At 36.3% G+C, this 14553-nt stretch overlaps 1 protein-coding gene across 8 annotated transcripts in view; it reads left to right on the forward strand.

Moving 5' to 3' along the window:
- Window positions 1-14553, forward strand: part of SLC41A2 (solute carrier family 41 member 2) — a 145197-nt gene that overhangs the window by 94813 nt on the left and 35831 nt on the right. For all 8 annotated transcript variants that reach the window (XM_027541914.1, XM_027541911.1, XM_027541916.1 and 5 more), the window contains 2 exons: window positions 7010-7157; window positions 9647-9726. In XM_027541914.1, the coding sequence (XP_027397715.1) occupies window positions 7010-7157; window positions 9647-9726 (228 nt within the window). The remainder of the gene's footprint in view (window positions 1-7009; window positions 7158-9646; window positions 9727-14553) is intronic.

Below are 14553 nucleotides of genomic sequence, written 5' to 3' on the forward strand. Positions count from 1 at the left end.
TATCTTTTATTCTGTCCATCTTCCTCTATGACTATGTGTATGTTCTTTGTCTTTTATAACATTGACATTTTTAAAGAATATAGCCTTCACCTGCTTTTTTTTTTTCATTGTTGTAATTTTAAAAACTTGAGATATAATTCAATCATATCATACAATTCATCTTTAAAAGTATACAATTCAGTGGTTTTTGTCATATTTATAAGATTATGAAACCTGTTATCTCATTCTGGAACATTTTCATCACCCTCCCCCAAAAAATACCTTTAGCAGTCACTTCCTATTCCACCCCACCCGTCCCCAGCACTGGCAACCACTAATATAGTTTCAGTCTCTATGGATTTGCTTATTCTAGACATTTCAAAAAATGGAATCATACAATATGTGACCTTTTATATTCTATTTCCTTCTGTTAGTATGTTTCTAAGGTTCATGCTTTATCATGAAGCAGTACTGAATACCAAGTAGTACTAGATAACATTTCATTATATGGACTAGTAATATGGCTGAATAATACTCCATTGTATGGATATATCACATTTTGTTTATCCATTTACCATTAGATGAACATCTGGGCTGCATCCACTTTTTGGCTATTATGAATAATGCTACTTTGAACATTGTTGTACACATTTTTGTGTGAACATATGTTTGCTGTTCTATTGGTATATACCTAGGAGTGGAAGTTCTAGGTCATATGATAGGTCTTTAACTTTTTGAGAAACTGCTCACTCATTTTTTATTTCTTTCCTGAAAAATTCTTTCCCCTCTTTGAAAATTCAGGGCAGTGATTCTGGGGTTAGGATGGTGAGTGTTTTTTTCAACTTCAGATGTCCTTCCAGAGATCTGTTATTGAGAATAAATTGAAAGCCTGGCATGGTGCTCCTCTCTTGACCTGAAAATGAAATACAAAGATGATCTGACCTAGCAGGATAGTTCTTTTCATTTGTAGTTAGTGGGTTTTAATGCTTTTAGTTTTCTGTTTAAGTCTATAAAGAGATTGTTGGCAACCTTAGTTGTTTTAGGAAGTAACAATGCTTCTTAATTAGAATGTTATTTATCTCTTCTAATGGCTTAGCAAGGAGAACTGGGAATGCATCCAATAAAGGTTTTTCATCTTTTAAAAAACTATGGAGAAAATTGCTCTATATGTAGCATTAGTCATATCCTTTCAAGTGGAAGAAAATATTTAATATTTAATGAATTTTGTTAGCATAATTATTTTGAAGATGTGATGGCAAATCCAGCTAAAACCATGGGTATAAAATTTGTTTGGGCTTTACTTTAATATTTATAGTAATTGTTCCTACCTGATTGGAAAAAAGTGAATTTCTAATTCAAACACTTAATCATAGGTGAGGAGATCTTTAAATATCTTAAGAAGATGATAAAATATAAGATTTAATCCAAGATAAGTGTATGAATAACAGTTGAAGAATGCCAGAAAAGGGCTGCTGCTGCTGCTAGGTCGCTTCAGTCGTGTCCGACTCTGTGCGACCCCATTGACGGAAGCCCACCAGGCTCCCCCATCCCTGGGATTCTCCAGGCAACAACACTGGAGTGGGTTGCCATTTCCTTCTCCAATGAAAGTGAAAAGTGAAAGGGAAGTCACTCAGTCATGTCCAACTCTTAGCGACCCCATGGACTACAGCCTACCAGGCTCCTCCATCCATGGGATTTTCCAGGCAAGAGTACTGGAGTGGGGTGCCATTGCCTTGACCATGAGATCAGCTCTGTCTTTAAGTTATGAAGTCTCTACTATACAAAATAAGTATTAGAATCCTTGAGAAAAATCCAGGAATGTCTTAGCTAAAATCTCTGATAATAATAAAAGCTTTATCAGCTAGAATGATATTACCAAAAATGTCTTGAGATGATGCAACTGTTTCAAGAATGGGTAGGCAAACTTTTAACCCTAAGGAGATTTAGAACTCAGTTTAAAAATATTTGAGAATCAAAATTATGGTATGAATGATTTTATGCTAACAAAGCAGTTGCTGCTGCTGCTAAGTCACTTCAGTCGTGTCCGATTCTGTGTGACCCCATAGACGGCAGCCCACCAGGCTCCCCCGTCCCTGGGATTCTCCAAGCAAGAACACTGGAATGGGTTGCCATTTCCTTCTCCAAACAAAGCAGTACTTATTTTTAAATATACTTGTTTCTTAAGCCATTACAGTAACATGTCAGTCTTTTGATTCCATTTTAAAATTTATAATTATGTTATTAATTTATCCTTATAATTGTCAAATAGAAATCTTACCAAGTTTATATACATTGTATGAATATTTATGGAAACATAAGACTCAGCATATTTATACATTTGTTCGATTTAGCAAGATTACTTTAAGTACTAGGAATCCTGTGTGAGATAAATGAAATGCCTAAGTAGAATATCTCAGGGTATTTGACTAAGTTTGTAAATGTAACCAAATATAATTTCAAACTCTTAAAAATAATCTTTGGTTGGATGTTAGACATTATTAATGTAATGTTAAGTGCTTGACTTTTTCCTACCAAGTATTAGACTTTGTTCTTTTTTTTTTTTTTGCTTTAATAAAAACTGTAGTTAATTTACAATGTTATGTTAGTTTCAAGTGTACAGCAAAGTGATTCAGTTATACATATATATGTATACAGATGTTCTTTTTCAGATTCTTCTCCATTAGAGGTTATTACAAGATGCTGAATATAGTTCCCTGTGCTATATAGTAGGTCTTTCTTGTTTTCCTGTTTTATGCACAGCAGTGTGTGTACGGGAGAAGGAAATGGCAACCCACTCCAGTATTCTTGCCTAGAGAATCCTGTGGACAAAGGAGCCTAGTGGGCTGCTGTTCATGGGGCTGCACAGAGTCGGACACGACCGAAGCAACTTAGCAGCAGTAGCAGCAGCAGCAGTGTGTGTATTGATATCAAGCTCCTAATTTATCTCTCTCCTCTATCCCCCATCCCCTGTCTTTGGTAAACATGTTTGTTTCATATGTGTGTCAGTCTGTTTCTGTAAACAAGTTCATTTGTGTCATTTCTTTGGATTCCACATATAAGTGATATCATGTGACATTTGTCTTTCTGTATCTCAACTTAATATGATAATCTCTAGGTCCATCCATGTTGCTGCAAATGTCATCATTTCATTCTTTTTATGGCTGAATAATAGTCCATTGTGTATATGTATCACATCTTCTTTATCCATTCATCTATTGATGGACATTTAGGTTGCTTCCATGTCTTGACTGTTATAAATAGTGCTGCTGTGAACACTGGGTTGCCTGTATCTTTTTGAATTGGAATTTTCTCTGGGTATATGTCTAGGTGTGGAATTGCAGGATCATATGGTAGTTCTATTTCTAGTTTTTTTAAGGAAACACCATACAGTTCTGCATAGTGGCCATACCAATTTAACATTCCCACCAGTGTAGAAAGGTTCCTTTTTCTCCACATTCTCTCCAGCGTTAATTGTTTATAATTTTTTTTTGATAATGGCCATTCTGATTGGTATGAGGTGATACCTCATTGCAGTTTTGATTTGCATTTCTCTAATAATTAGTATGTGGTCATATGTATGTCAGAGAAGGCAATGGCAACCCACTCCAGCACTCTTGCCTGGAGAATCCCATGGACAGAGGAGCCTGGTGGGCTGCGGTCCATGGGGTCGCACAGAGTCAGACACGACTGAAGTGACTTAGCAGTAGCAGCAGCAGCAGCATCTGTATGTCATCTCTTTGAAGAAATGTCTATTAGGTCTTTTGTCCATTTTTTGATTACATTGTGTGTGTTTTGGATATTAAGCTGTATGAGCTGTTTGTATATTTTAGAAATTAATCCCTTGTCAGTTGCATCAGTTTCAAATATTTTCTTCCATTCTGAAGATTGTCTTTCATTTTCTTTATGATTTCCTTTGTTGTGTAAAAGCTTTTAAGTTTATAATAGGGCCCATTTGTTTATTTTTGTTTTTATTTCATTACTCTGGGAGACAGATCCAAAAAAATATTGCTGCAATATATGTCAAAGAGTGTTCTGCCTGTTTTCTTCTAGGAGTTTTATAGTATCCAGTCTTCCATTTAGGTCTTTATTCATTTTGAGTTTGTTTTTGTGCCTGATGTTAGAGAATGTTCTAATTTCATTCTTTTACATGTAGCTGTCCAGTTTTCCAAGCACCACTTTATTGGAGAGACTGTTCTCCATTATTTATTCTTGCCTCCTTTCTTGTAAATTAATTGGCCATAAATGCGTGAGCTTATTTCTGGGCTTTCTATTCTGTTCTATTGATCTATATGTCTGTTTTTGTGCCAGTAACATACTTTTTTGATTACTGTAACATTGTGGTATAGTCTGAAGTCTGGGAGTGTGATTCTTTCAGCTTCGTTCTGCTATCAGGATTGCTTTGGCTATTCGAGGTCTTTTGTGTTTCCATACAAATAAAATTTTTTTGTTCTAGTTTTGTGGAAAATGCTATTGGTAATTTGATAGGGATTACTTTGAACGTATAGATTGCCTTGGGTAGTATGGTCCTTTTAACAATATTGGTTCTTCCAGTCCAAGAACACAGTGTATCTTTTCATCTGTTCTATGTTGCCTTCAATTTCTTTCATCAGCATCTTATAGTTTTAATGGACTTTGTTCTTATAGGCAACTATTTGTGGATTAGTTTGAGCCTTACAAGGCTTGGCTTTAAGCTTCATTGGAATAGATTTATAATAGCCATTACACTATTGTGTAATGAAATAAAAACAAAAATAAACAAATGGGCTTCCCTGGTGGCTCAGATGGTAAAGCGTCTGCCTGCAGTGCGGGAGACCTAGGTTTGATCCCTGGGTTGGGAAGATCCCCTGGAGAAGGAAGTTGCAGCGCACTCCAGTACTCTTGCCTGGAAAATCCCATGGACGGAGGAGCCTGGTAGGCTACAGTCCATGGGGTCGCAAAGAGCTGGACACGACTGAGCGACTTCACTTTTTAGTGCTACTAGTGCTACTGCTAAGAAGTGACCTTCTCTGGTCTTCACTAAATGTTTTCAGGGTTCAAATAGGCTCTCTTCTCTAGGGGTTAGATCTCAAATGACTTCTACCCCTTTTTAAACTCGGGAATTTTTCAGTTTACAGCTCTCCCGTTATTCTTAGTCTAGCCTTGTGGAGTTCGCCCTATGCGTGCATGGCTTGGTGTTCAGTTTGCAAGCTCTTTCTCCAGTAGCTTCCTCTTCTCCAGTGTTCTGCCCTGTGAATTCCTGCTGCTTTAGACCCACTCTGCTAGAGAATTCTCTCTTTCTGAGCTGTGGTCTGAAATGTGTCTTTAGTTAGAAAGTGGCTCAACAGTACAGAATCCACCTGCAATGCAGGAGATGTAGGTTCAATCTCTGGGTCAGGAAGATCCCTTGGAGAAGGAAATGACAACCCACTCCGGTATTCTTGCCTGGAAATCCCGTGGACAGAGGAGCCTGGCAGGCGACAGTCCATGGGGTCGCAAAAGAGTCAGACATAACTGAGCGACAGTTCACTACTTCACAGTACAGTGCTTCAGGCTATTGTAGGGCTTATCTCATTTCTTTCCCCTGTCTCAGGGATCACAGAACTGTAATAATAGTCATCAGTGTCCTGAAAGCAGCTTATTATCTATCTATATATATGTAAATCTTACAGTGATTTCTGAAAACACGTTTTAGATTTTGCTCAGAGATAGCATATACGAAGCAAGCCAAGCCAAGCCAAAGTCAGTAAGCTTTGCTGAACTCTCTAGGAAAGCATAACAAGAATGAGGAGAGGATAATTGTGATCAAGTAAGACAGGCTACCACGAGAGGTATTAAAAAAATCATGGTAGTCTGTTACCTAAGTATGTCACAAATAAAAGTATGTTAATGGCAGTGATGATTATGATGGTAGTAAGTGTTCAGTAAATGTTAGCTATGTGCCAGGGCACTATTGTAGTTCAATTACGTGAGTTAATTCTCTTAAGACTTATAATAACCTCATGAAATAGTTATAAATTTTGCCATTTTATAGATAAGGAAATAGAAGTGTATAGAAGTTAAATTTCTTGTCAAAGTTAAGTTGTAACATCCAGATATGAAATGAGGAAGTCTGGTCAAACTGTGGTTAATATAGTATACTATATTCTGTCTTGACATAATGAAGGTTCTGAGGAATTTTGCAGTGAAGAAATGCATTTATCTTTATTAGACCTAGTATTTCATTTTTATTTTGGAGCTTGTAACACTATTCAGGATGGGGAGGATATCTGTTATCAATTGATTGGCCAGTGTTCTATGGAATGCATATGCTGTAAGTTGCTGATGGGTAAAAACAATATCCTGTTGGTCTGTATAGTTTGGCGATTAGAGCGCTAACTTTGGTGTCAAACAGATGTCCTTTTCTCCCAATTTTTGCTATTTCTTGGGGCTTCCCAGGTGGCTTATTGGTTAAGAATCCACCTGCCAGTACAGGAGATACAGGAGATGAGGGTTCAATCCCTGGGTCAGGAAGATCCCCTGGAGAAGGGACTGGTAACCCATGCCAGTATTCTTGCCTGGGAAATTCCATGGACTGAGGAGCCTGGTGGGCTACAGTCCAGGGAGTTGAAAAGAGTTGGACATGACTAAGCAACTGAGCACACACACACGCATGTACTCTTAAACTCCTAAGCCTCATTTCTTTATAAGGTAGGAATGAGTTTCTACCTCATACGTTTAAGGACAAATTAAGTGAGATAATGAGCACAGAGCTTTTAGCACAGTACTTGGTAAATGGTAGGAGCCAAGTAAGTCTTTTAACTGTTGTTTTTCTTCTTCTTGTTCACTTCTAGGTCATGTAACTATTTCAATAAATGTTGAATTAGTATATTAGTTTTCAGTTACATTATGTAACATTTTTACCTTATCTATAGTTTTCAGTTTGATTGAAATTTATATAAAGTATATATATAGCATGAGTATGTTTGATAATATATCTTCTGGCAAACTTTTAATATTTACATGTGCTACATGGTTAGAAGAGAGATTGAAATGTTGTCTTTTCTAATTTTAGAGACATACTACTACATTCCTCCGTTAGTTGGTGTCGTTTTCTTGGCTCTAACTCCTATCTGGATTATAATAGCTGCCAAACATCCAGCCACAAGGACAGTTCTCCACTCAGGCTGGGAGCCTGTCATAACTGCTATGGTTATAAGTAGGTTAGTATTAAAGTGTGTGTGTTTGTGGGTTATTATATATGCATATACCTGTGTATATATTAAAGCAAACCAATTGCCTATTTTTATTTCTCAGGTCTGTCATTTTGTGTAGCCAGCTCTTTATTATCCCAGGTGATTGAGATATAAGTGACAAGGATTACTGAAATCAGTATATGCATAGAACCTCATGTGCTAGCAGTTTCATACCTTTCCCCAACCAAATCCTAACGAGACTGATGATTAAAATCCAGTGGTGTTTTTATCTTTGTGTGAGTTTTAACCTGACAAGGACATTGCTTATTTTGAACACTAAGTTGCTCAAGTAAATATCAGAAAACCTTAGAAATGTACATACTGTTGGATTACTCCACTTCTAGGACTCTGACAGGACTTAAAAGATATACTTATGGATATATGCAAATGATTTAATTGTAAGAATATTCATCACAGTGGAATTTTTAATAACAAAAAGAGAAGGAGAATAATTGTGAATACTGATTTCACTGTTTTAATAAAGTGAAACCTAAATATTTCACCAAAAGTTGGAATGCTATCACCAGATTGGCAGGAGAGGGCAAGGAAGGGAATTATGAAGGGACTTCAGCGGGGAGAGAAGAGAAAGAGAGACTAAATGCTCATCCCATTGTTGGACGTCATTAGGTAAATGTCTGAAATGAAAAATCAAGGAATAGCAGTATAAACATACTGTTTAGAAATAGAGGAGTAAATGTCAGAAGAAACAGTTAAAGAAGTTAAAAAGAATTGCTAGTGGAGAGCAGGACGTGGGGTTAGGGCTAGGGACTATGTTATATGCTTTGTGGTACTTTCACCTTTTAAATGATGCATATATGTTTGTTTGATAAAAATACAATTTAATAAAAGTGAAGCACTCTTGCCTGGAAAATCCCATGGACGGAGGAGCCTGGTAGGCTGCAGTCATGGGGTTGCGAAGAGTCGGACACGACTGAGTGACTGCACTTTCACTTTTCACTTTCATGCATTGGAGAGGGAAATGGCAACCCACTCCAGTGTTCTTGCCTGGAGAATCCCAGGGACGGGGGAGCCTGGTAGGCTGCCGTCTACGGAGTCGCACAGAGTCGGACACGACTGAAGTGACCTAGCAGTAGCAGCAGAAGCACTTTTACAATTTGAGTTTTTATTTTTTAAAAAATACATGTTTAAAAATGTTTCGAAGTCTGTATATCAACATGGTAACAGTATAACTCTGAATGATGTAACTATGGTTGATTTTTATTTTATTCTTTTTGTTTGTATTTTCTATCTTTTCTATAAGTTTTATTGCCTGGGTAATACAACTATTTAAAAATGTATTTTAGCAAGTGTTCCTTTTTTCTGCACAGCATTATCTATGTGTTTTGGCAGGGAGATTTATTCTTTGACACTTAACTACTTTATTCTAGGAAATATGTATTTTTTTAAATTAGGGCATAAAATAGTAAAATATTTCTAAGGATAACTATTTTTAGACTTTATAGTATACTGTTTTATGGGAACTCCTAGAAGAATAAGCATATTAAGCCTTTGAATTATTCAAGAACTAAAATAATAAAGATCTAATAATGAATTTTTAAAAATAATTTCCTAGTATTATCTGGTGGTGGTAAGTACATTGGATCTGATACTTTGACCATCAACCCTGTTCCGTGACAACATATGGTTCATTTTTCTGTAATGTGGATTTAAACAACAGGATCCCATGAAATACTGGGACCAACACTGTTTTATATAATACTAGGTAGACCAACAGACTGAAGTTAACCAATTGATAATGGTCTTGGAAACAACAACAAAAATCTCCAAGCTCCATTGAGATATTGATAGTATGTCTTGCCACTATATAAAAAGAAAAAAGTATGTTACTTTTCTGGACCTCTGTTCTCCAGGTCAGCTCCTCCTCTGGCTACAACTCATTACTTTAACTTAGCAATGATAAGATGCTGTCATGTACTATATCTAATGTGAACAGAATAAAAGTCATCCCTTAGTGGCTTGCTTACTTCAAATGTAAAAAAATACTCTTTAAAAAAATTTTTAAATTATAAAGATAATAAAATGCACATGATTTTAAAAAAAAACGAATAAGCACAGAAGGATATTAAGTAACCATGAGTCTCCTGTCAGTCTCAGCCCTAGGGATAGACATTGTTAGTAATTTCTTATATGCTCTTCCAGACATTTTAGTGCACTGAAAGTATGTTTTTTTTTTTTCTTTTTACAAATAGCATATGTAAATACACAGACCAGAAGGAGAGCCCTGAAATGTGGGGCTACATCTTATGCCATGTTTTATTATCAACATTTTACTTTTGACATTGATTTTTACTGTTAATATCTTTTCTTTTTATTCAATTTTTAAAATAGCTAAATATTTATTTTTAAAACTAGAAGTGTTTATATATAAAAAAACAATTTAAAATTAGTCCATGTCCTTTCCTCTTCCCTAAATTACATGATTTTATATCTTTCAGCATTGGGGGCCTTATTCTGGACACAACTGTATCTGATCCAAACTTGGTTGGGATTGTTGTTTACACACCAGTTATTAATGGTAAGAATTACTGTTTCATAACGATGTGGTATCTCTTGGTATTCTTAGGTATGAACAGGAGTCTTTGAATTCAGAGGTCTCTCTTTCATTTTATTTCTATCCATTTAGTAAATAAATAAATGTTGTATCTATTTTGTTTTCAGTACCAGGTTTTTGCTTGTGGTAGAAATTACATTCCATGTTCTCAGTATACAGAACGTATTTTTGAAAAAAACTCTTACTTAATCTTATCTCTAGATATTAATTTAAGAGTCAAACATACTTGATTTTTAAAGTTACTGTGCAGAATGAAAAAAAAAAGTGTTAGTCACTCACTTATGTTTGACTCTGTGACCCCATGGACTGTAGCTCCTCTGTCTATGGAATTCTCTAGCCAAGAATATTGGAGCCGGTAGCCACTCCCTTTTCCAGGGGATCTCCCGATCCAGGGATTGAACCTGGGTCTCCTGCACTGCAGGCAGATTCTTTACCATGTGAGCCACACAGGATATTTCCGTAGTCTATTATTATTTACTTTGGCCTTATCTTATATGCTATCTTACATTGTTTTGTTGCTGCCCTCGTCAATCTTTGTGGCTAAATTAGATTTAGCTAGATTTAAGCATTGCTGAAGTCAATTCAGCCCATTAAAATCTATCATTCCTCTGCTGATCCTTTTCAGATCTGCTTTATGTTTTTTCTTATCTATAAAATGGGAATTATAATAGTTAAATTCACAGGGATTTTTTAATAAATTCCATTTAAAATACCATTTTAAAAAGATAATTTTAATCCAGTCCCACTGGCTTTAGGGCTGGCTGTCATTAAACTAGATTTCATGATAACCTAAGCCAATATAATTTAAAATAATTCTTCCTGGAGGAAACTATATCAGAGGATATAACATTTACTATAAATCACTTTATATATTTATAGATAAGAAAGTATGTTCTACAGAGGCAAATTCTCTAAAATATAATTTTATATCTAAAATTTTTTTAAAAAATTATTTATTTTCCTGTATCCAGCCTTAGTTGTGGCACATGAGGTCTCCATTGCCACACACCAGTTCTCTAGTTGTGTGGGTTCTTAGTTGCTCTGAATCATGTGGAATCTTAGTTCCCCAACCAGGGATGGAACCCATGTCCCCTGAATTGCAAGATGGATTCTTAACTGCTCAGCCACTAGAGAAGTCCCCATATCTAAAATTTTTACTTAACATTTTAATTTTTCAGTAAATGAATAAATTGCAAAGAAAGCAATGGCACCCCACTCCAGTACTCTTGCCTAGAAAATCCCATGGATGGAGGAGCGTTTTCACTTTCATGCATTGGAGAAGGAAATGGCAACCCACTCCAGTGTTCTTGCTTGGAGAATCCCAGGGACGGGGGAGCCTGGTGGGCTGCCGTCTCTGGGGTCGCACAGAGTCGGACACGACTGAAGCCACTTAGCAGCAGCAGCAACAGAGATGCCCCTTCCAATTTTCCTGATACCAACATTCTCCCTGCCCGTAAAATCACAAAACTATTTGATTCTACCTGGTTCTTCATCCTCTTTGAATAGATAATGACCAAAACTTGTCTATTTGTACATTAACATAATTTATTTGTTTATTTATTTATATAACAAGTATGTCTTACCACTTTAGTCCACTAATATCTCAGTCCAGCCATCAGTCAAGTAATAAAGTAGCCTTCTTGACTCACTCCCTATTCAATACAAATTGAATGTCACTAGAAGACTGGTCTACCTTAAGCATTGTTTTTATTACATTAGTTTTAAGATAATGGGATTTAACAGTGATTTTCTCCTGCCTGTCCAATCAAATTAGAATTTTTCTCCCTAGCTATTAAGACTCCCTATATGCATACAACTATATCCTTCATCATGATTTGATTCTTGTATTGTGGCCGTACTGAGATGTAATTTTCACTGCCTCGAATAGCTACTACTTTCTTTCCCCCTGTTCAAATCCTTTTCAATGACTATTATTTGATGAGTTTACTAGGATAAATATTATCCAACAATGACTGTTAGAACTGTGTTGCCCAGCTAGAACCATGCTGCCCAGCATTTTAATGAGAAATTTAACTTAAATTACAACCCCTTTAGTAGTAAGATTTTAGTTTCTCTGTGATTTCACCTTCCATAAGAAACAGTTTGCTGAAGTGCTGTCTTTGGAAGTCTGTGTATGGTCTGGCATGGTGGTAAATCTTTTTCTTTATCTCAGTAAGTAAACCTCTTAGTTGGGTATCACTGTAAACTCTTTCTAGTGTTAAATGCTGTTCATTAAAACCATTGATAGAGAAGAGTCATTCCACATTCCTCAGAGAAAGTGGAACTTCTGAGAATTGAATTTCATTTAAAATGTGCTAAGGCATGTACTATTTAAAAGATCCCTGTTTTGTCATAGTCTTTATCATATCATTATCATCATCATCATTTGCTATTTAGTAAGCCCCTACTATGTGGCAAATGACTTTTAGGTCTTCTATGCATACTATTTAATCCTCAAATAAAGATAAGGAGTCATATCTAGGGTATCTTTTAAATTTTATTAACAACTCTCAGAACCAGTAACGTTTTCTAAAATATATTTCCTGTAACAATAGTTCTCGACATGTTAATAAGTATAATTTGAAAAGTGAGTTCTGTGGTCAGCTAAGTTTGGAAAACATTGGGTTAAAAATATTTCTTTTCCACAGAATTTCATAAAGTTTTTTCCATGCTAATATATGATGTGAACCTCCCCTTCTGGTACATATGTTGTCCAGGAGTTAGAATTTCTGAATCTAACCTTCCTTCTAACCTTCTTTCCAGACCATACTTTGAGAACTAGTAATCTAGGGCTTATTATATCTTTATCACAGTCTCTTTCAAACAGCAATATACTACTTTACATAAAGGATAAAAACCTTATCTCTTATCCTTTATGTATAAGAACCTTATGTCTTATCCTTTTGCAATTTCACTCTTTCTTATGAGCTCTTTTTGTCATACATTCTACTTTGTTATAAACCCTGTAACATTTTTGCTTTCCACAGTTATTTTTTTAAAAGATTAAAACTGAGGGGTTGATATCTTTTTATATTTCCCTATATATTTAACCAAGACCAAGGTAAGAGAAACCCAAGTAAGACGGTAGGTGTTGCAAGAGGGCATCAGAGGGCAGACACACTGAAACCATACTCACAGAAAACTAGTCAATCTAATCACACTAGGACCACAGCCTTGTCTAACTCAATAAAACTAAGCTATGCCCGTGGGGCAACCCAAGATGGGCGGGTCATGGTAGAGAGATCTGACAGGATGTGGTCCACTGGAGAAGGGAATGGCAAACCACTTCAGTATTCTTGCCTTGAGAACCCCATGAACAGTATGAAAAGGCAAAATGATAGGATACTGAAAGAGAAACTCCCCAGGTCAATAGGTGCCCAATATGCTACTGGAGATCAGAGGAGAAATAACTCCAGAAAGAATGAAGGGATGGAGCCAAAGCAAAAAGAATACCCAGCTGTGGATGTGACTGGTGATAGAAGCAAGGTCCAATGCTGTAAAGAGCAATATTGCATAGGAACCTGGAATGTCAGGTCCATGAATCAAGGCAAATTGGAAGTGGTCAAACAAGAGATGGCAAGAGTGAATGTCAACATTTTAGGAATCAGCGAACTGAAATGGACTGGAATGGATGAATTTAACTCAGATGACCATTATATCTACTATTGTGGGCAGGAATCCCTCAGAAGAAATGGAGTAGCCATCATGGTCAACAAAAGAGTCTGAAATGCAGTACTTGGATGCAATCTCAAAAATGACAGAATGATCTCTGTTCACTTCCAAGGCAAACCATTCAATATCACAGTAATCCAAGTCTATGCCCCAACCAGTAACACTGAAGAAGCTGAAGTTGAATGGTTCTATGAAGACCTATAAGACCTTTTAGAACTAACACCCAAAAAAGATGTCCTTTTCATTATAGGGGACTGGAATGCAAAAGTAGGAAGTCAAGAAACACCTGGAGTAACAGGCAAATTTGTCCTTGGAATACAGAATGAAGCAGGGCAAAGACTAATAGAGTTTTGCCAAGAAAATGTACTGGTCATAACAAACACCCTCTTCCAACAACACAAGAGAAGACTCTATACATGGACATCACCAGATGGTCAACACTGAAATCAGATTGATTATATTCTTTGCAGCCAAAGATGGAGAAGCTCTATACAGTCAGCAAAAACAAAACCAGGAGCTGACTGTGGCTCAGACCATGAACTCCTTATTGCCAAATTCAGACTTAAATTGAAGAAAGTAGGGAAAACCACTAGACCATTCAGGTATGACCTAAATCAAATCCCTTATGATTATACAGTGGAAGTGAGAAATAGATTTAAGGGCTTAGATCTGATAGATAGAGTGCCTGATGAACTATGGAATGAGGTTCGTGACATTGTACAGGAGACAGGGATCAAGACCATCCCCATAGAAAAGAAATGCAAAAAAGCAAAATGGCTGTCTGGAGAGGCCTTACAAATATCTGTGAAAAGAAGAGAAGCGAAAAGCAAAGGAGAAAAGGAAAGATATAAACATCTGAATGCAGAGTTCCAAAGAATAGTAAGAAGACATAAGAAAGCCTTCTTCAGCCATCAATGCAAAGAAATAGAGGAAAACAACAGAATGGGAAAGACTAGAGATCTCTTCAAGAAAATCAGAGATACCAAAGGAACATTTCATGCAAAGATGGGCTCGATAAAGGACAGAAATGGTATGGACCTAACAGAAGCAGAAGATAGTAAGAAGAGATGGCAAGAATACACAGAAGAACTGTACAAAAAAGATCTTCACGACCAAAAT

The sequence above is a fragment of the Bos indicus x Bos taurus genome, chromosome 5 (genome assembly GCF_003369695.1).
Source record: "Bos indicus x Bos taurus breed Angus x Brahman F1 hybrid chromosome 5, Bos_hybrid_MaternalHap_v2.0, whole genome shotgun sequence".
Lineage (NCBI taxonomy): Eukaryota > Metazoa > Chordata > Mammalia > Artiodactyla > Bovidae > Bos > Bos indicus x Bos taurus.